Below are 20,435 nucleotides of genomic sequence, written 5' to 3' on the forward strand. Positions count from 1 at the left end.
TATCATTAGTTTACAATTAGCCATCAGCTGTAACAATCTAATTCCAACTCAAAATTAGCAGGAAAAGTATTTAAAGATAATGACGATAAAATCTGCAATTTCTGAAGCCCTGCTTGATGAGGTTATTGTGGGACCAAGTACAATTAAAAATTATAAAAAAATCTCCGCCCCCCCCCAAAAAAAGAAATTGATAACACACTGAACCTAGTACCCTGCAGGTGGAATTGGAAAAGACAAAAAAATGCAAATTCCATCTCTGGAGAGTTTTGTGAAGTTCCTTTCAGGTTTGCTTGACCCACCCCGTCGTGTTATCTTATACCCATATGAGGACCTCATATTCTTCCCTTCTTTTATTCCCATTGTTTGTATTCTTTTCTCAACATAACGTTGTACACAAAAACCTCCTGATGATTTGGCTCATTTCATGGGGGTTATTGTTATCACAAATCCCCCATTGTTCCAAGTTCTCAGTCGTAAAGGATAACAATATCACGCAGAGATGCATATGCATGTACAGTTTACTGCATTTTACTTTTGGAATTGCATTGCATGTGTGGTGAAAAAAAATAACGTTTATTTTATTATTTTTAAAACAGGGAAATGATCAGGCGATTTGGAGAGTAAATAAGTCTGATATTTATATTAAAATACATGTACTTTTAAAAACAAGGATCACTCCATTAAAAATTCCGAGTGAAACGGGACCTTTTTAATTGAATGAATTTCAGTCTGAAATGTCTTGGCCTCGCACATTATGCGCTTTCTTCAGTCTTTAACGGGTCCGCATGGGGTACATAGCGTTATGATAAGTAGCTACAACAGTTGATTAAAATGAATCTCAAATAGTCATTCTTATTTTCACACATTGCTCCAAGATGAGTAAGAGGGCAGACACACTCACAATACTCTACATCAAACGAGCCACCATTTAATAGCAGCTTGAACTCTAGAACAGAATCAAATAAAGGACTTTTTTACAGAAAAAAACGACATGCAATGTGCCTTCGTCAGTTTTTGGACACTCTGAGTCGCGAGAAATGATGGACAGGTCAGAAAGGTTCAAGAAAACAAGTGTTACCGATATCCATGGTGGTGGTAAGTAGCCCCGTGGTAGTTAGTCGCTCAATGGTGGTTAGTAGCTCCGTGGTGGTTGGTAACACGATGGTTGTTGGTAGCTCCGTGGTTGTTGGTAGCTCCGTGGTGGTTGGTAGTACCGTGGTGGTTGTTAGCTCCGTGGTGGTTGTTAGCTCCATGGTGGTTGGTAGCTCCGTGGTGGTTGGTAGCTCCGTGGTGGTTGGTAGCTCCATGGTGGTTGGTAGCACCGTGGTGGTTGGTAGCTCCGTGAAGGTTGGTATCACCGTTGTGGTTGGTCCTGCCGTGGTGGTTGGTAGCACCGTGGTGGTTGGTGGCACCGTGGTCATCGGTAGCTCCATGGTGGTTGGTAGGTCTGTGGTGATTGATAGCTCCATGGTGGTTGGAAGCTCCGTGGTGGTTGGTAGCTCTGTGGTGGTTGGAAGCTCCGTGGTGGTTGGTAGCTCCGTGGTGGTTGGTAGCTCCGTGGTGGTTGGTAGCTCCGTGGTGGTTGGTAGCTCTGTGGTGGTTGGATCACCAGTGGTTGTTGGTTCAGGTGTGGTTGTTGGTTCAGGTGTGGTTGTTGGTTCAGGTGTGGTTGTTGGTTCAAGTGTGGTTGTTGGTTCGAGTGTGGTTGTTGGTTCGAGTGTGGTTGTTGATTCAACAGTGGTTGTGGGTTCAGGTGTGGTTGTTGGTTCAGATGTGGTTGTTGGTTCGGGAGTGGTTGTTGGTTCAGATGTGGTTGCTGGTTCGGGAGTGGTTGTTCGTTCAGGTGTGGTTGTTGGTTCAACAGTGGTTGTTCGTTCAGGTGTGGTTGTTGGTTCAACAGTGGTTGTTGGTTCAACAGTGGTTGTAGGTTCAACAGTGGTTGTATGTTCAGGTGTGGTTGTTGGTTCAGGTGTGGTTGTTGATTCAAAAGTGGTTGTTGGTTCAACAGTGGTTGTGGGTTCAGCTATGGTTGTTGGTTCAGGTGTGGTTGTTGGATCAACAGTGGTTGTTTGTTCAACGGTGGTTGTTGGATCAGCAGTGGTTGTTGGTTCAACAGTGGTTGTTGGTTCATCAGTGGTTGTTGGTTCAACAGCGGTTGTTGGTTCAACAGTGGTTGTTGGCTCAACATTGGTTGTTGGATCAACAGTGGTTGTTGGTTCAAAACTGGTTGTTGGCTCAACAGTGGTTGTTGGTTCAACAGTGGTTGTTGGTTCAACAGTGGTTGTTGGTTCAACAGTGGTTGTGGGTTCAGGTGTGGTTGTTGGTTCAGGTGTGGTTGTTGGTTCAACAGTGGTTGTTGGTTCAGGTGTGGTTGTTGGTTCAACAGTGGTTGTTTGATCAACAGTGGTTGTTGGTTCAACAGTGGTTGTTGGTTCAGGTGTGGTTGTTGGTTCGGGAGTGGTTGTTGGTTCAGGTGTGGTTGTTAGTTCAACAGTGGTTGTTGGATCAACTGTGGTTGTTGGTTCAACAGTGGTTGTTGGTTCAACAGTGGTTATTGGTTCAACAGTGGTTGTTGGTTCCGGTGTGGTTGTTGTTTCCGGAGGGGTTGTTGGTTCAACAGTGGTTGTGGGTTCAGGTGTGGTTGTTGGTCCAACAGTGGTTGTTGGTTCAACAGTGGTTGTTGGTCCAACAGTGGTTGTTGGTTCAACAGTGGTTGTTTGTTTAACAGTGGTTGTTGGTTCTGGTGGGGTTGTTGGTTCAGGTGTGGTTGTTGGTTGAAGAGTGGTTGATGGTTCAGGTGTGGTTGTTGGTTCAGGTGTGGTTGTTGGTTCAGGTGTGGTTGTTGGTTCAGGTGTGGTTGTTGGTTCAACAGTGGTTGTTCTTTCAACTGTGGTTGTTGGTTCCGGTGTGGTTGTTGTTTCAGGTGTGGTTGTTGGTCTGACAGTGGTTGTTGGTTCAACAGTGGTTGTTGGTTCAACAGTGGTTGTTGGTTCAACAGTGGTTGTTGGTTCTGGTGTGGTTGTAGGTTCAGGTGTGGTTGTCGGTTGAAGAGTGGTGGTTGGTTCAGGTGTGGTTGTTGGTTCAACAGTGGTTGTTGGTTCATGTGTGGTTGTTGGTTCAACAGTGGTTGTGGGTTCAGGTGTGGTTGTTGGTTCAAAAGTGGTTGTTGGTTCAACAGTGGTTGTTGGTTCAGGTGTGGTTGTTGGTTCAACAGTGGTTGTGGGTTCAGGTGTGGTTGTTGGTTCAGGTGTGGTTGTTGGTTCAACAGTGGTTGTTGGTTCAACAGTGGTTGTTGGTTCAACAGTGGTTGTTGGTTTAACAGTGGTTGTTTGATCAACTGTGGTTGTTGGTTCAACAGTGGTTGTTGGTTCAACAGTGGTTGTTGGTTCAGGTGTGGTTGTTGGTTCAACAGTGGTTGTGGGTTCAGGTGTGGTTGTTGGTTCAGGTGTGGTTGTTGGTTCAACAGTGGTTGTTGGTTCAACAGTGGTTATTGGTTCAGGTGTGGTCGTTGGTTCAGGTGTGGTTGTTGGTTCAGGTGTGGTTGGTGGTTCAACGGTGGTTGTTGGTGCAACAGTGGTTGTGGGTTCAGGTGTGGTCGTTGGTTCAGGTGTGGTTGTTGGTTCAGGTGTTGTTGTTAATTCAACAGTGGTTGTTGGTTCAACAGTGGTTGTTTGATCAACAGTGGTTGTTGGTTCAACAGTGGTTGTTGGTTTAACAGTGGTTGTTTGATCAACTGTGGTTGTTGGTTCAACAGTTGTTGTTGGTTCAACAGTGGTTGTTGGTTCAGCAGTGGTTGTTGGTTCAACAGTGGTTGTTCGATCAACAGTGGTTGTTGGTTCAACAGGGGTTGTTGGGCCAACAGTGGTTGTTGGTCCAACAGTGGTTGTTGGTTCAACAGTGGTTGTTGGTTCACCAGTGGTTGTTGGTTCAACAGTGGCTGTTGGTTCAACAGTGGTTGCTTGATCAACAGTGGTTGTTGGTTCAGGTGTGGTTGTTGGTTCAGGTGTGGTTGTTGGTTCAACAGTGGTTGTCTGATCAACAGTGGTTGTTGGTTCAACAGTGGTTGTTGGTTCAACAGTGGTTGTTGGTTCAGGTGTGGTTGTTGGATGAACAGTGGTTGTTGGTCCAACAGTGGTTGTTGGTTCAACAGTGGTTGTTGGTTCAACAGTGGTTGTTGGTTCAACAGTGGTTGTTGGTTCAACAGTGGTTGTTGGTTCAACAGTGGTTGTTGGTTCAACAGTGGCTGTTGGTTCAACAATGGTTGTTTGATCAACAGTGGTTGTTGGTTCAGGTGTGGTTGTTGGTTCAACAGTGGTTGTTTGATCAACAGTGGTTGTTGGTTCAACAGTGGTTGTTGGTTCAACAGTGGTTGTTGGTTCAACAGTGGTTGTTGGTTCAACAGTGGTTATTGGTTCAACAGTGGTTGTTGGTTCAACAGTAGTTGTTGGTTCAAGAGTGGTTGTTGGTTCAACAGTGGTTGTTGGTTCAACAGTGGTTGTTGGTTCAACAGTGGGTGTGTGTTCAACAGTGGTTGTGGGTTCAGGTGTGGTTGTTGGTTCAGGTGTGGTTGTTGGTTCAACAGTGGTTGTTGGTTCAGGTGTGGTTGTTGGTTCAACAGTGGTTGTTGGTTCAACAGTGGTTGTTGGTTCAACAGTGGTTGTTGGTTCAACAGTGGTTGTTGGTTCAACAGTGGTTGTGGGTTCAGGTGTGGTTGTTGGTTCAGGTGTGGTTGTTGGTTCAACAGTGGTTGTTGGTTCAACAGTGGTTGTTGGTTCAACAGTGGCTGTTGGTTCAACAGTGGTTGTTTGATCAACAGTGGTTGTTGGTTCAGGTGTGGTTGTTGGTTCAGGTGTGGTTGTTGGTTCAACAGTGGTTGTTTGATCAACAGTGGTTGTTGGTTCAACAGTGGCTGTTGGTTCAACAGTGGTTGCTGGTTCAACAGTGGTTGTTGGTTGAACAGGTGTTGTTGGTTCAACAGTGGTTGTTGGTTTAACAGTGGCTGTTGGTTCAACAGTGGTTGTTTGATCAACAGTGGTTGTTGTTTCAACAGTGGTTGTTGGTTCAACAGTGGTGGTTGGTTCAACAATGGTTGTAGGTTCAACAGTGGTTGTTGGTTCAGGTGTTGTTGGTTCAACAGTGGTTGTTGGTTCAAGAGTGGTTGTTGGTTGAACAGTGGTTGTTGGTTCAACAGTGGTTGTTGGTTTAACAGTGGTTGTTTGATCAACTGTGGTTGTTGGTTCAACAGTGGTTGTTTGATCAACTGTGGTTGTTTGTTCAACAGTGGTTGTTTGATCAACTGTGGTTGTTGGTTCAACAGTGGTTGTTGGTTCAGGTGTGGTTGTTGGTTCAACAGTGGTTGTTGGTTCAACAGTGGTTGTTGGTTCAAGAGTGGTTGTTGGTTCAACAGTGGTTGTTGATTCAACAACGGTTGTTGGTTCAGGTGTGGTTGTTGGTTCAACAGTGGTTGTTGGATCAACAGTGGTTGTTGGTTCAACAGTGGTTGTGTGTTCAATATTGGTTGTGGGTTCAGGTGTGGTTGTTGGTTCAGGTGTGGTTGTTGGTTCAACAGTGGTTGTTGGTTCAACAGTGGTTGTTGGTTCAACAGTGGTTGTTGGTTCAACAGTGGTTGTGGGTTCAGGTGTGGTCGTTGGTTCAGTTGTTGTTGTTGGTTCAACAGTGGTTGTTGTTTCAACAGTGGTTGTTGGTTCAACAGTGGTGGTTGGTTCAACAATGGTTGTAGGTTCAACAGTGGTTGTTGGTTCAGGTGTTGTTGGTTCAACAGTGGTTGTTGGTTCAACAGTGGTTGTTGGTTTAACAGTGGTTGTTTGATCAACTGTGGTTGTTGGTTCAACAGTGGTTGTTTGATCTACTGTGGTTGTTTGTTCAACAGTGGTTGTTTGATCAACTGTGGTTGTTGGTTCAACAGTGGTTGTTGGTTCAGGTGTGGTTGTTGGTTCAACAGTGGTTGTTGGTTCAACAGTGGTTGTTGGTTCAACAGTGGTTGTGGGTTCAGGTGTGGTTTTTGGTTCAACAGTGGTTGTTGGATCAACAGTGGTTGTTGGTTCAACAGTGGTTGTTGGTTCAACAGTGGTTGTTGGTTCAACAGTGGTTGTTTGATCAACTGTGGTTGTTGGTTCAACAGTGGTTGTTGGCTCAACAGTGGTTGTTGGTTCAACAGTGGTTGTTGGATCAACAGTGGTTGTTGGTTCAACAGTGGTTGTTGGTTCAACAGTGGTTGTTGGTTCAACGGTGGTTGTTGGTTCAACGGTGGTTGTTGGTTCAACAGTGGTTGTGGGTTCAGGTGTGGTTGTTGGTTCAGGTGTGGTTGTTGGTTCAACAGTGGTTGTTGGTTCAAGAGTGGTTGTTGGTTCAAGAGTGGTTGTTGGTTCAACAGTGGTTGTTGATTCAACAGTGGTTGTTGGTTCAACAGTGGTTGTTGGTTCAACAGTGGTTGTGGGTTCAGGTGTGGTTGTTGGTTCAACAGTGGTTGTTGGATCAACAGTGGTTGTTGGTTCAACAGTGGTTGTTGGTTCAACAGTGGTTGTTGGTTCAACAGTGGTTGTTGGTTCAACAGTGGTTGTTGGTTCAACAGTGGTTGTTTGATCAACTGTGGTTGTTTGTTCAACAGTGGTTGTTTGATCAACTGTGGTTGTTGGTTCAACAGTGGTTGTTGGTTCAGGTGTGGTTGTTGGTTCAACAGTGGTTGTTGGTTCAACAGTGGTTGTTGGTTCAAGAGTGGTTGTTGGTTCAACAGTGGTTGTTGATTCAACAACGGTTGTTGGTTCAGGTGTGGTTGTTGGTTCAACAGTGGTTGTTGGATCAACAGTGGTTGTTGGTTCAACAGTGGTTGTGTGTTCAATATTGGTTGTGGGTTCAGGTGTGGTTGTTGGTTCAGGTGTGGTTGTTGGTTCAACAGTGGTTGTTGGTTCAACAGTGGTTGTTGGTTCAACAGTGGTTGTTGGTTCAACAGTGGTTGTGGGTTCAGGTGTGGTCGTTGGTTCAGTTGTTGTTGTTGGTTCAACAGTGGTTGTTGTTTCAACAGTGGTTGTTGGTTCAACAGTGGTGGTTGGTTCAACAATGGTTGTAGGTTCAACAGTGGTTGTTGGTTCAGGTGTTGTTGGTTCAACAGTGGTTGTTGGTTCAACAGTGGTTGTTGGTTCAAATGTGGTTGTTTGATCTACTGTGGTTGTTTGTTCAACAGTGGTTGTTTGATCAACTGTGGTTGTTGGTTCAACAGTGGTTGTTGGTTCAGGTGTGGTTGTTGGTTCAACAGTGGTTGTTGGTTCAACAGTGGTTGTTGGTTCAACAGTGGTTGTGGGTTCAGGTGTGGTTTTTGGTTCAACAGTGGTTGTTGGATCAACAGTGGTTGTTGGTTCAACAGTGGTTGTTGGTTCAACAGTGGTTGTTGGTTCAACAGTGGTTGTTTGATCAACTGTGGTTGTTGGTTCAACAGTGGTTGTTGGCTCAACAGTGGTTGTTGGTTCAACAGTGGTTGTTGGATCAACAGTGGTTGTTGGTTCAACAGTGGTTGTTGGTTCAACGGTGGTTGTTGGTTCAACGGTGGTTGTTGGTTCAACGGTGGTTGTTGGTTCAACAGTGGTTGTGGGTTCAGGTGTGGTTGTTGGTTCAGGTGTGGTTGTTGGTTCAACAGTGGTTGTTGGTTCAAGAGTGGTTGTTGGTTCAAGAGTGGTTGTTGGTTCAACAGTGGTTGTTGATTCAACAGTGGTTGTTGGTTCAACAGTGGTTGTTGGTTCAACAGTGGTTGTGGGTTCAGGTGTGGTTGTTGGTTCACCAGTGGTTGTTGGATCAACAGTGGTTGTTGGTTCAACAGTGGTTGTTGGTTCAACAGTGGTTGTTGGTTCAACAGTGGTTGTTGGTTCAACAGTGGTTGTTGGTTCAACAGTGGTTGTTGGTTCAACAGTGGTTGTTGGTTCAACAGTGGTTGTTGGTTCAACAGTGGTTGTTGGTTCAACAGTGGTTGTGTGTTCAAGAGTGGTTGTGGGTTCAGGTGTGGTTGTCGGTTCAGGTGTGGTTGTTGGTTCAACAGTGGTTGTTGGTTCAACAGTGGTTGTTGGTTCAACAGTGGTTGTTGGTTCAACAGTAGTTGTGGGTTCAGGTGTGGTTGTTGGTTCAGGTGTGGTTGTTGATTCAACAGTGGTTGTTGGTTCAACAGTGGTTGTGGGTTCAGGTGTGGTTTTTGGTTCAGGTTTGGTTGTTGGTTCAGGTGTTGTTGTTGGTTCAACAGTGGTTGTTGGTTCAACAGTGGTTGTTGCTTCAACAGTGGTTGTTGGTTCAACAGTGGTTGTTGGTTCAACAGTGGTTGTTGGTTCAACAGTGGTTGTTGGATCAACAGTGGTTGTTGGTTCAACAGTGGTTGTTGGTTCAACAGTGGTTGTTGGTTCAACAGTGGTTGTTTGATCAACTGTGGTTGTTGGTTCAACAGTGGTTGTTGGTTCAACAGTGGTTGTGGGTTCAGGTGTGGTTGTTGGTTCAACAGTGGTTGTTGGATCAACAGTGGTTGTTGGTTCAACAGTGGTTGTTGGTTCAACGGTGGTTGTTGGTTCAACAGTGGTTGTTGGTTCAACAGTGGTTGTTTGATCAACAGTGGTTGTTGGTTCAACAGTGGTTGTTGGTTCAACAGTGGTTGTTGGTTCAACAGTGGTTGTTGGTTCAACAGTGGTTGTTGGTTCAACAGTGGTTGTTGGTTCAACAGTGGTTGTTGGTTCAACAGTGGTTGTTGGTTCAACAGTGGTTGTTGGTTCAACAGTGGTTGTTTGATCAACAGTGGTTGTTGGTTCAACAGTGGTTGTTGGTTCAACAGTGGTTGTTGGTTCAACAGTGGTTGTTGGATCAACAGTGGTTGTTGGTCCAACAGTGGTTGTTGGTTCAACTGTGGTTGTTGGTTCAACAGTGGTTGTGTGTTCAATAGTGGTTGTGGGTTCAGGTGTGGTTGTTGGTTCAGGTGTGGTTGTTGGTTCAACAGTGGTTGTTGGTTCAACAGTGGTTGTTGGTTCAACAGTGGTTGTTGGTTCATCAGTGGTTGTTGGTTCAACAGTGGTTGTGGGTTCAGGTGTGGTTGTTGGTTCAAGTGTGGTTGTTGATTCAACAGTGGTTGTTGGTTCAACAGTGGTTGTGGGTTCAGGTGTGGTTGTTGGTTCAGGTGTGGTTGTTGGTTCAGGTGTTGTTGGTTCAACAGTGGTTGTTGGTTCAACAGTGGTTGTTGGTTCAACAGTGGTTGTTGGTTCAACAGTGGTTGTTGGATCAACAGTGGTTGTTGGTCCAACAGTGGTTGTTGGTCCAACAGTGGTTGTTGGTTCAACAGTGGTTGTTGGTTCAACAGTCGTTGTTGGTTCAACAGTGGTTGTTGGATCAGTAGTGGTTGTTGGTTCAACAGTGGTTGTTGGTTCAACAGTGGTTGTTAGTTCAACAGTGGTTGTTTGATCAACAGTGGTTGTTGGTTCAACAGTGGTTGGTGGTTCAACAGTGGTTGGTGGTTCAACAGTGGTTGTTGGTTCAACAGTGGTTGTGGGTTCAACAGTGGTTGTTGGTTCAGGTGTGGTTGTTGGTTCAACAGTGGTTGTTGGTTCAACAGTGGTTGTTGGATCAACAGTGGTTGTTGGTTCAACAGTGGTTGTTGGTTCAACAGTGGTTGTTGGTTCAACAGTGGTTGTTTGATCAACAGTGGTTGTTGGTTCAACAGTGGTTGTTGGTTCAACAGTGGTTGTTGGTTCAACAGTGGTTGTTGGTTCAACAGTGGTTGTTTGATCAACAGTGGTTGTTGGTTCAACAGTGGTTGTAGGTTCAACAGTGGTTGTTGGTTCAACAGTGGTTGTTGGTTCAACAGTGGTTGTTGGTTCAACAGTGGTTGTTGTTTCAACAGTGGTTGTTGGTTCAACAGTGGTTGTTGGTTCAACAGTGGTTGTTGGTTCAACAGTGGTTGTTGGTTCAACAGTGGTTGTTGGTTCAACAGTGGTAGTTGGTTCAACAGTGGTTGTTTGATCAACTGTGGTTGTTGGTTCAACAGTGGTTGTTGGTTCAACAGTGGTTGTTGGTTCAACAGTGGTTGTTGGTTCAACAGTGGTTGTTGGCTCAACAGTGGTTGTTGGTTCAACAGTGGTTGTTGGCTCTACAGTGGTTGTTGGTTCAGGTGTTGTTGTTGGTTCAACAGTGGTTGTTGGTTCCACAGTGGTTGTGGGTTCAGGTGTGGTCGTTGGTTCAGGTGTGGTTGTTGGTTCAGGTGTTGTTGTTGGTTCATCAGTGGTTGTTGGTTCAACAGTGGTTGTTGGATCAACAGTGGTTGTTGGTTCAACAGTGGTTGTTGGTTCAACAGTGGTTGTTGGTTCAACAGTGGTTGTTGGTTCAACAGTGGTTGTTGGTTCAACAGTGGTTGTTGGATCAACAGTGGTTGTTGGTTCAACAGTGGTTGTTGGTTCAACAGTGGTTGTTGGTTCAACAGTGGTTGTTGGTTCAACAGTGGTTGTTGGATCAACAGTGGTTGTTGGTTCAACAGTGGTTGTTGGTTCAACAGTGGTTGTTGGTTCAACAGTGGTTGTTAGTTCAACAGTGGTTGTTGGTTCAACAGTGGTTGTTGGTTCAACAGTGGTTGGTGGTTCAACAGTGGTTGGTGGTTCAACAGTGGTTGTTGGTTCAACAGTGGTTGTGGGTTCAACAGTGGTTGTTGGTTCAGGTGTGGTTGTTGGTTCAACAGTGGTTGTTGGTTCAACAGTGGTTGTTGGATCAACAGTGGTTGTTGGTTCAACAGTGGTTGTTGGTTCAACAGTGGTTGTTGGTTCAACAGTGGTTGTTGGTTCAACAGTGGTTGTTGGTTCAACAGTGGTTGTTGGATCAACAGTGGTTGTTGGTTCAACAGTGGTTGTTGGTTCAACGGTGGTTGTTGGTTCAACAGTGGTTGTTGGTTCAACAGTGGTTGTTTGATCAACAGTGGTTGTTGGTTCAACAGTGGTTGTTGGTTCAACAGTGGTTGTTGGTTCAACAGTGGTTGTTGGTTCAACAGTGGTTGTTGGTTCAACAGTGGTTGTTGGTTCAACAGTGGTTGTTGGTTCAACAGTGGTTGTTGGTTCAACAGTGGTTGTTTGATCAACAGTGGTTGTTGGTTCAACAGTGGTTGTTGGTTCAACAGTGGTTGTTGGTTCAACAGTGGTTGTTGGATCAACAGTGGTTGTTGGTCCAACAGTGGTTGTTGGTTCAACTGTGGTTGTTGGTTCAACAGTGGTTGTGTGTTCAATAGTGGTTGTGGGTTCAGGTGTGGTTGTTGGTTCAGGTGTGGTTGTTGGTTCAACAGTGGTTGTTGGTTCAACAGTGGTTGTTGGTTCAACAGTGGTTGTTGGTTCATCAGTGGTTGTTGGTTCAACAGTGGTTGTGGGTTCAGGTGTGGTTGTTGGTTCAAGTGTGGTTGTTGATTCAACAGTGGTTGTTGGTTCAACAGTGGTTGTGGGTTCAGGTGTGGTTGTTGGTTCAGGTGTGGTTGTTGGTTCAGGTGTTGTTGGTTCAACAGTGGTTGTTGGTTCAACAGTGGTTGTTGGTTCAACAGTGGTTGTTGGTTCAACAGTGGTTGTTGGATCAACAGTGGTTGTTGGTCCAACAGTGGTTGTTGGTCCAACAGTGGTTGTTGGTTCAACAGTGGTTGTTGGTTCAACAGTCGTTGTTGGTTCAACAGTGGTTGTTGGATCAGTAGTGGTTGTTGGTTCAACAGTGGTTGTTGGTTCAACAGTGGTTGTTAGTTCAACAGTGGTTGTTTGATCAACAGTGGTTGTTGGTTCAACAGTGGTTGGTGGTTCAACAGTGGTTGGTGGTTCAACAGTGGTTGTTGGTTCAACAGTGGTTGTGGGTTCAACAGTGGTTGTTGGTTCAGGTGTGGTTGTTGGTTCAACAGTGGTTGTTGGTTCAACAGTGGTTGTTGGATCAACAGTGGTTGTTGGTTCAACAGTGGTTGTTGGTTCAACAGTGGTTGTTGGTTCAACAGTGGTTGTTTGATCAACAGTGGTTGTTGGTTCAACAGTGGTTGTTGGTTCAACAGTTGTTGTTGGTTCAACAGTGGTTGTTGGTTCAACAGTGGTTGTTTGATCAACAGTGGTTGTTGGTTCAACAGTGGTTGTAGGTTCAACAGTGGTTGTTGGTTCAACAGTGGTTGTTGGTTCAACAGTGGTTGTTGGTTCAACAGTGGTTGTTGTTTCAACAGTGGTTGTTGGTTCAACAGTGGTTGTTGGTTCAACAGTGGTTGTTGGTTCAACAGTGGTTGTTGGTTCAACAGTGGTTGTTGGTTCAACAGTGGTAGTTGGTTCAACAGTGGTTGTTTGATCAACTGTGGTTGTTGGTTCAACAGTGGTTGTTGGTTCAACAGTGGTTGTTGGTTCAACAGTGGTTGTTGGTTCAACAGTGGTTGTTGGCTCAACAGTGGTTGTTGGTTCAACAGTGGTTGTTGGCTCTACAGTGGTTGTTGGTTCAGGTGTTGTTGTTGGTTCAACAGTGGTTGTTGGTTCCACAGTGGTTGTGGGTTCAGGTGTGGTCGTTGGTTCAGGTGTGGTTGTTGGTTCAGGTGTTGTTGTTGGTTCATCAGTGGTTGTTGGTTCAACAGTGGTTGTTGGATCAACAGTGGTTGTTGGTTCAACAGTGGTTGTTGGTTCAACAGTGGTTGTTGGTTCAACAGTGGTTGTTGGTTCAACAGTGGTTGTTGGTTCAACAGTGGTAGTTGGTTCAACAGTGGTTGTTTGATCAACTGTGGTTGTTGGTTCAACAGTGGTTGTTGGTTCAACAGTGGTTGTTGGTTCAACAGTGGTTGTTGGTTCAACAGTGGTTGTTGGCTCAACAGTGGTTGTTGGTTCAACAGTGGTTGTTGGCTCTACAGTGGTTGTTGGTTCAGGTGTTGTTGTTGGTTCAACAGTGGTTGTTGGTTCCACAGTGGTTGTGGGTTCAGGTGTGGTCGTTGGTTCAGGTGTGGTTGTTGGCTCAACAGTGGTTGTTGGTTCAACAGTGGTTGTTGGCTCTACAGTGGTTGTTGGTTCAACAGTGGTAGTTGGTTCAACAGTGGTTGTTTGATCAACTGTGGTTGTTGGTTCAACAGTGGTTGTTGGTTCAACAGTGGTTGTTGGTTCAACAGTGGTTGTTGGTTCAACAGTGGTTGTTGGCTCAACAGTGGTTGTTGGTTCAACAGTGGTTGTTGGCTCTACAGTGGTTGTTGGTTCAGGTGTTGTTGTTGGTTCAACAGTGGTTGTTGGTTCCACAGTGGTTGTGGGTTCAGGTGTGGTCGTTGGTTCAGGTGTGGTTGTTGGCTCAACAGTGGTTGTTGGTTCAACAGTGGTTGTTGGCTCTACAGTGGTTGTTGGTTCAGGTGTTGTTGTTGGTTCAACAGTGGTTGTTGGTTCCACAGTGGTTGTGGGTTCAGGTGTGGTCGTTGGTTCAGGTGTGGTTGTTGGTTCAGGTGTTGTTGTTGGTTCATCAGTGGTTGTTGGTTCAACAGTGGTTGTTGGATCAACAGTGGTTGTTGGTTCAACAGTGGTTGTTGGTTCAACAGTGGTTGTTGGTTCAACAGTGGTTGTTGGTTCAACAGTGGTTGTTGGATCAACAGTGGTTGTTGGTTCAACAGTGGTTGTTGGTTCAACAGTGGTTGTTGGTTCAACAGTGGTTGTTAGTTCAACAGTGGTTGTTGGTTCAACAGTGGTTGTTGGTTCAACAGTGGTTGGTGGTTCAACAGTGGTTGGTGGTTCAACAGTGGTTGTTGGTTCAACAGTGGTTGTGGGTTCAACAGTGGTTGTTGGTTCAGGTGTGGTTGTTGGTTCAACAGTGGTTGTTGGTTCAACAGTGGTTGTTGGATCAACAGTGGTTGTTGGTTCAACAGTGGTTGTTGGTTCAACAGTGGTTGTTGGTTCAACAGTGGTTGTTTGATCAACAGTGGTTGTTGGTTCAACTGTGGTTGTTGGTTCAACAGTGGTTGTTGGTTCAACAGTGGTTGTTGGTTCAACAGTGGTTGTTTGATCAACAGTGGTTGTTGGTTCAACAGTGGTTGTAGGTTCAACAGTGGTTGTTGGTTCAACAGTGGTTGTTGGTTCAACAGTGGTTGTTGGTTCAACAGTGGTTGTTGGTTCAACAGTGGTTGTTGGTTCAACAGTGGTTGTTGGTTCAACAGTGGTTGTTGGTTCAACAGTGGTTGTTGGTTCAACAGTGGTTGTTGGTTCAACAGTGGTAGTTGGTTCAACAGTGGTTGTTTGATCAACTGTGGTTGTTGGTTCAACAGTGGTTGTTGGTTCAACAGTGGTTGTTGGTTCAACAGTGGTTGTTGGTTCAACAGTGGTTGTTGGTTCAACAGTGGTAGTTGGTTCAACAGTGGTTGTTTGATCAACTGTGGTTGTTGGTTCAACAGTGGTTGTTGGTTCAACAGTGGTTGTTGGTTCAACAGTGGTTGTTGGTTCAACAGTGGTTGTTGGCTCAACAGTGGTTGTTGGTTCAACAGTGGTTGTTGGCTCTACAGTGGTTGTTGGTTCAGGTGTTGTTGTTGGTTCAACAGTGGTTGTTGGTTCCACAGTGGTTGTGGGTTCAGGTGTGGTCGTTGGTTCAGGTGTGGTTGTTGGTTCAGGTGTTGTTGTTGGTTCATCAGTGGTTGTTGGTTCAACAGTGGTTGTTGGATCAACAGTGGTTGTTGGTTCAACAGTGGTTGTTGGTTCAACAGTGGTTGTTGGTTCAACAGTGGTTGTTGGTTCAACAGTGGTTGTTGGTTCAACAGTGGTTGTTGGATCAACAGTGGTTGTTGGTTCAACAGTGGTTGTTGGTTCAACAGTGGTTGTTGGTTCAACAGTGGTTGTTGGTTCAACAGTGGTTGTTGGATCAACAGTGGTTGTTGGTTCAACAGTGGTTGTTGGTTCAACAGTGGTTGTGGGTTCAGGTGTGGTTGTTGGTTCAACAGTGGTTGTTGGTTCAACAGTGGTTGTTGGTTCAACAGTTGTTGTTGGTTCAACGGTGGTTGTGGGTTCAGGTGTGGTTGTTGGTTCAGGTGTGGTTGTTGGTTCAACAGTGGTTGTTGGTGCAACAGTGGTTGTGGGTTCAGGTGTGGTCGTTGGTTCAGGTGTGGTTGTTGGTTCAGGTGTTGTTGTTGGTTCAACAGTGGTTGTTGGTTCAACAGTGGTTGTTGGTTCAACAGTGGTTGTTGGATCAACAGTGGTTGTTGGTTCAACAGTGGTTGTTGGTTCAACAGTGGTTGTGGGTTCAGGTGTGGTTGTTGGTTCAACAGTGGTTGTTGGTCCAACAGTGGTTGTTGGTTCAACAGTGGTTGTTGGTTCAACAGTGGTTGTGGGTTCAGGTGTGGTTGTTGGTTCAGTTGTGGTTGTTGGTTCAACAGTGGTTGTTGGTGCAACAGTGGTTGTTGGTTCAACAGTGGTTGTTGGTTCAACAGTGGTTGTTGGTTCAGGTGTTGTTGTTGGTTCAACAGTGGTTGTTGGTTCAACAGTGGTTGTTGGTTCAACAGTGGTTGTTGGATCAACAGTGGTTGTTGGTTCAACAGTGGTTGTTGGTTCAACAGTGGTTGTGGGTTCAGGTGTGGTTGTTGGTTCAACAGTGGTTGTTGGTTCAACAGTGGTTGTTGGTTCAACAGTGGTTGTTGGTTCAACAGTGGTTGTGGGTTCAGGTGTGGTTGTTGGTTCAGGTGTGGTTGTTGGTTCAACAGTGGTTGTTGGTCCAACAGTGGTTGTGGGTTCAGGTGTGGTTGTTGGATGAACAGTGGTTGTTGGTTCAACAGTGGTTGTGGGTTCAGGTGTGGTTGTTGGTTCAGGTGTGGTTGTTGGTTCAAGAGTGGTTGTTGGTTCAAGAGTGGTTGTTGGTTCAAGAGTGGTTGTTGGTTCAACAGTGGTTGTTGATTCAACAGTGGTTGTTGGTTCAACAGTGGTTGTTGGTTCAACAGTGGTTGTGGGTTCAGGTGTGGTTGTTGGTTCAACAGTGGTTGTTGGATCAACAGTGGTTGTTGGTTCAACAGTGGTTGTTGGTTCAACAGTGGTTGTTGGTTCAACAGTGGTTGTTGGTTCAACAGTGGTTGTTGGATCAACAGTGGTTGTTGGTTCAACAGTGGTTGTTGGTTCAACAGTGGTTGTTGGTTCAACAGTGGTTGTTGGATCAACAGTGGTTGTTGGTTCAACAGTGGTTGTTGGTTCAACAGTGGTTGTTGGTTCAACAGTGGTTGTTGGTTCAACAGTGGTTGTTGGTTCAACAGTGGTTGTGGGTTCAACAGTGGTTGTTGGTTCAACAGTGGTTGTGGGTTCAACAGTGGTTGTGGGTTCAACAGTGGTTGTTGGTTCAACAGTGGTTGTTGGTTCAACAGTGGTTGATGGTTCAGGTGTGGTTGTTGGTTCAACAGTGGTTGTTGGTTCAACAGTGGTTGTTGTTTCAACAGTGGTTGTTGGTTCAACAGTGGTTGTTGGATCAACAGTGGTTGTTGGTTCAACAGTGGTTGTTGGTTCAACAGTGGTTGTTTGATCAACTGTGGTTGTTGGTTCAACAGTGGTTGTTGGTTCAACAGTGGTTGTTGGTTCAACAGTGGTTGTTGGTTCAACAGTGGTTGTTGGTTCAACAGTGGTTGTTTGATCAACTGTGGTCGTTGGTTCAGGTGTGGTTGTTGGTTCAGGTGTGGTTGTTGGTTCAACAGTGGTTGTTGGTTCAACAGTGGTTGTTGGTTCAACAGTGGTTGTTGGTTCAACAGTGGTTGTTTGATCAACTGTGGTCGTTGGTTCAGGTGTGGTTGTTGGTTCAGGTGTGGTTGTTGGTTCAACAGTGGTTGTTGGTTCAACAGTGGTTGTTGGTTCAACAGTGGTTGTTGGTTCAACAGTGGTTGTTTGATCAACTGTGGTTGTTGGTTCAACAGTGGTTGTTGGTTCAACAGTGGTTGTTGGTTCAACAGTGGTTGTTGGATCAACAGTGGTTGTTGGTTCAACAGTGGTTGTTGGTTCAACAGTGGTTGTTGGTTCAACAGTGGTTGTTGGATCAACAGTGGTTGTTGGTTCAACAGTGGTTGTTGGTTCAACAGTGGTTGTTGGTTCAACAGTGGTTGTTGGTTCAACAGTGGTTGTGGGTTCAACAGTGGTTGTGGGTTCAACAGTGGTTGTTGGTTCAACAGTGGTTGTTGGATCAACAGTGGTTGTTGGTTCAACAGTGGTTGTTGGCTCAACAGTGGTTGTTGGATCAACAGTGGTTGTTGGCTCTACAGTGGTTGTTGGTTCAGGTGTTGTTGTTGGTTCAACAGTGGTTGTTGGTTCAACAGTGGTTGTGGGTTCAGGTGTGGTCGTTGGTTCAGGTGTGGTTGTTGGTTCAGGTGTTGTTGTTGGTTCATCAGTGGTTGTTGGTTCAACAGTGGTTGTTGGATCAACAGTGGTTGTTGGTTCAACAGTGGTTGTTGGTTCAACAGTGGTTGTAGGTTCAACAGTGGTTGTTGGTTCAACAGTGGTTGTTGGTTCAACAGTGGTTGATGGTTCAGGTGTGGTTGTTGGTCCAACAGTGGTTGGTGGTTCAACAGTGGTTGTTGGTTCAACAGTGGTTGTTGGTTCAACAGTGGTTGTTGGATCAACAGTGGTTGTTGGTTCAACAGTGGTTGTGGGTTCAGGTGTGGTTGTTGGTTCAGGTGTGGTTGTTGGTTCAACAGTGGTTGTTGGTTCAACAGTGGTTGATGGTTCAGGTGTGGTCGTTCGTTCAGGTGTGGTTGTTGGTTCAGGTGTTGTTGTTGGTTCAACAGTGGTTGTTGGTTCGGGAGTAGTTGTTGGTTCAACAGTGGTTGTTGGTTCAACAGTGGTTGTTGGTTCGGGAGTAGTTGTTGGTTCAACAGTGGTTGTTGGTTCAACAGTGGTTGTGGGTTCAGGTGTGGTTGTTTGATCAGATGTGGTTGTTGGTTCAGGTGTTGTTGTTGGTTCAACAGTGGTTGTTGGTTCAACAGTGGTTGTTGGATCAACAGTGGTTGTTGGTTCAGCAGTGGTTGTTGGTTCAACAGTGGTTGTTGGTTCAACAGTGTTTGTTGGTTCAACAGTGGTTGTTGGTTCAACAGTGGTTGTTGGTTCAACAGTGGTTGTTGGTTCAACAGTGGTTGTTGGTTCGGGTGTGGTTGTTGGTTCGGGAGTGGTTGTTGGTTTAGGTGTGGTTGTTGGTTCTGGTGTGGTTGTTTGGTCTGGTGCAGTTGTTGGTTCTGGTGTGGTTGTTGGTTTTGGTGTTGTTGTGGGTTCTGGTGTCGTTGTTGGTTCAACAGTGGGTGTTGGTTCTGGTGTGTTTGTTGGTTCAGTTGTTGTGGGTTCGGGTGTGGTTGTTGGTTCAGCAGTGGTTGTTGGTTCTACTGTGGTTGTTGGTTCAGGTGTGGTTGTTTGTTTAACAGTGGTTGGTGGCTCAGGTGTTGTTGTGGGTTCGGGTGTGGTTGTTGGTTCAGCAATGGTTGTTGGTTCAGTAGTGGTTGTTAGCTGAGCAGTGGTTGTAAGTTCTGCTGTGGTTGTTGATGCTAAAATGGTTAAATAGAAAACATTGGTCAAATGATCGTGGACATCTCGTACGCAGTGATAGATCCGGTACGAGGTTGATGTTGAACGAGTGATTGTAGCCCATGGGTACGAAGTTGCTGCCAGCTGATCAACAACAATGGCGGCTAGTCAACTACACACGTATAGACACGATGACATGCGATGTGAGCAATTGTGATTGTGAATTAAATCGTGTCTAAATACATGAAACATGCCGCTTATTTCCATCTCCGTTGTTTGTGGAGTGAACATTCTTAGACCGTTCGGTATTGTGTAATGTGTCGGCTGTACAATCCAAGCATGAAAAAAAGCAAAAAAATAAATAAATAAATAAAAAATACGCATATCGCCGTATCAATTCTGGAACCAGAGACCGACTATTAATTTGTTTATGGCCTGATATTGTATTGTAAATTACCAATGTACAGGTTTTGCCAGATTGCTTGTTAATTCGCAATATCTGCTTGTTTTTTATGGGGCTCTAGCTTAAAATTGCCGTTTTAATCGGTCGAAGCGCCTTCTATTGTACATGAGCAAACTGTATCACGTGTGGTTTTGTTGTTGTTGAATATTTATCCTTATGAATCATTTTGTTTGATGCCGTTTATTCCCCATCCTTTGATTTATTCATGAGCTATCGTTGTATTAATTTGGCAGACTGAACCTTCCTCGGTCTTGCATTCTCCACATTTCACTTCACTTCCTGTTTTAACTGTATTTTTATATACAAGTCGTACGTTTAAGTCATTTTATTGTGGAGAGAAATACAATAACAATAGGGGCCAAATTATAATTATAACGTGAACATAGACGGTTGCCTTCTTTACGGGAGACCTATCTGTAAACAAATAGTAATTCGTTAGTGCTCACCGCCGTACTAATGAGCGCCTGTTTCGTCAACTTACTTGAATTCTTGGGGCCATGAAATCGGGAACAAAACCCCGCATGCTTTGAGAAGTCTTTGCTTTCGTCATAAAAAGCAGTCAAAAGCACCTTCAAAGCTTCTTAGGGCAGTGAAATTAAAATCAAAATTTGAACTTGAGACTGAACTTTGAAAGTATCTCACCTTGTTTGCAGATTATAAGAGTAGCCTAAGAATGAAATTTTGAATTTAATATTAGTATGGTCTTTTATTCAACGTTTCAATACTTTTATTCGACACTCGTCTTGGGTACTACTTGAGTACTGGTTGAATTTTTTTTCTTTTTGACAGATTGGCATTCGGCATTTGAGCTGTGGAAATATTCGACTGTTACAAAGCCAATCATACTACAAGGAAACCAACCAAATTGTATCGGGTGCGAGTCGTTTTGCCAGTGTCAATGACCGAGAATTTGTGTAAATGAGCAAAGGTTTAGAAGGGGGCTCCCGCATAAATTTGCGGGGGTGGGAACATACTAGGTCTAATCTAGTTAAAATTTGTCAGTATACCAAATATAGGCATCAATTTCTAACCGTTTTGTTTATGAATCAGTAAACTTATCAAGTAAGATTCGCCAAATAACCGTTCGTTCTTAACTTTTTTGTTCACTAACTAGCCAGCCGGGCTACTGTAACAGACTCTTAACTAGCCCGCGGGCATTTTCACTAGCCCACCTTTCTTTTTTTGGCTCAAATACAAAATGGCGTATTTCCAGGCTAAATTCCGAGGCAATTTTGTCAGTGTTTTTAATAAACAGATCTAACAATTTTAACCATAAAATTAGACACAAATTGATGAGGCTTTCTTTCTGAATTTCATAATTTGTTTCTTCCTGTCCGTTCATCTTTGCTGTATCCCAATAATTTTTTGATTTGCCAGCCGGGCTACTTTAATAAGGAATAGTGTGACTAGCCCGCCGCTCAAAACAAAATGGCGTATTTCCAGGCTAAATTCCGAGGCAATTTTGTCAGTGTTTTTAATAAACAGATCTAACAATTTAACCATAAAATTAGACACAAATT

At 44.7% G+C, this 20,435-nt stretch overlaps 2 protein-coding genes across 2 annotated transcripts; both read right to left on the bottom strand.

Annotated features, from left to right (window-relative positions):
* Positions 1-204: 204 nt before the first annotated feature.
* Positions 205-6,647, bottom strand: LOC119726316 (hepatitis A virus cellular receptor 1-like; the record flags this gene model as incomplete). The annotated part of the gene is made up of 5 exons (XM_038197972.1): positions 205-212; positions 1,079-1,631; positions 3,957-4,025; positions 5,244-5,309; positions 6,378-6,647. Coding segments are annotated over 5 exons (966 nt in total), but the record flags the coding sequence as incomplete, so codon positions are not given.
* A 7,158-nt stretch (positions 6,648-13,805) lies between these two features.
* Positions 13,806-14,375, bottom strand: LOC119726317 (soluble scavenger receptor cysteine-rich domain-containing protein SSC5D-like; the record flags this gene model as incomplete). Its single annotated transcript, XM_038197974.1, has 2 exons — positions 13,806-14,081; positions 14,328-14,375. Coding segments are annotated over 2 exons (324 nt in total), but the record flags the coding sequence as incomplete, so codon positions are not given.
* Positions 14,376-20,435: the final 6,060 nt, after the last annotated feature.

This window comes from Patiria miniata, unplaced genomic scaffold (assembly GCF_015706575.1).
Source record: "Patiria miniata isolate m_02_andy unplaced genomic scaffold, ASM1570657v1 HiC_scaffold_2, whole genome shotgun sequence".
Classification (NCBI taxonomy): Eukaryota; Metazoa; Echinodermata; class Asteroidea; order Valvatida; family Asterinidae; genus Patiria; species Patiria miniata.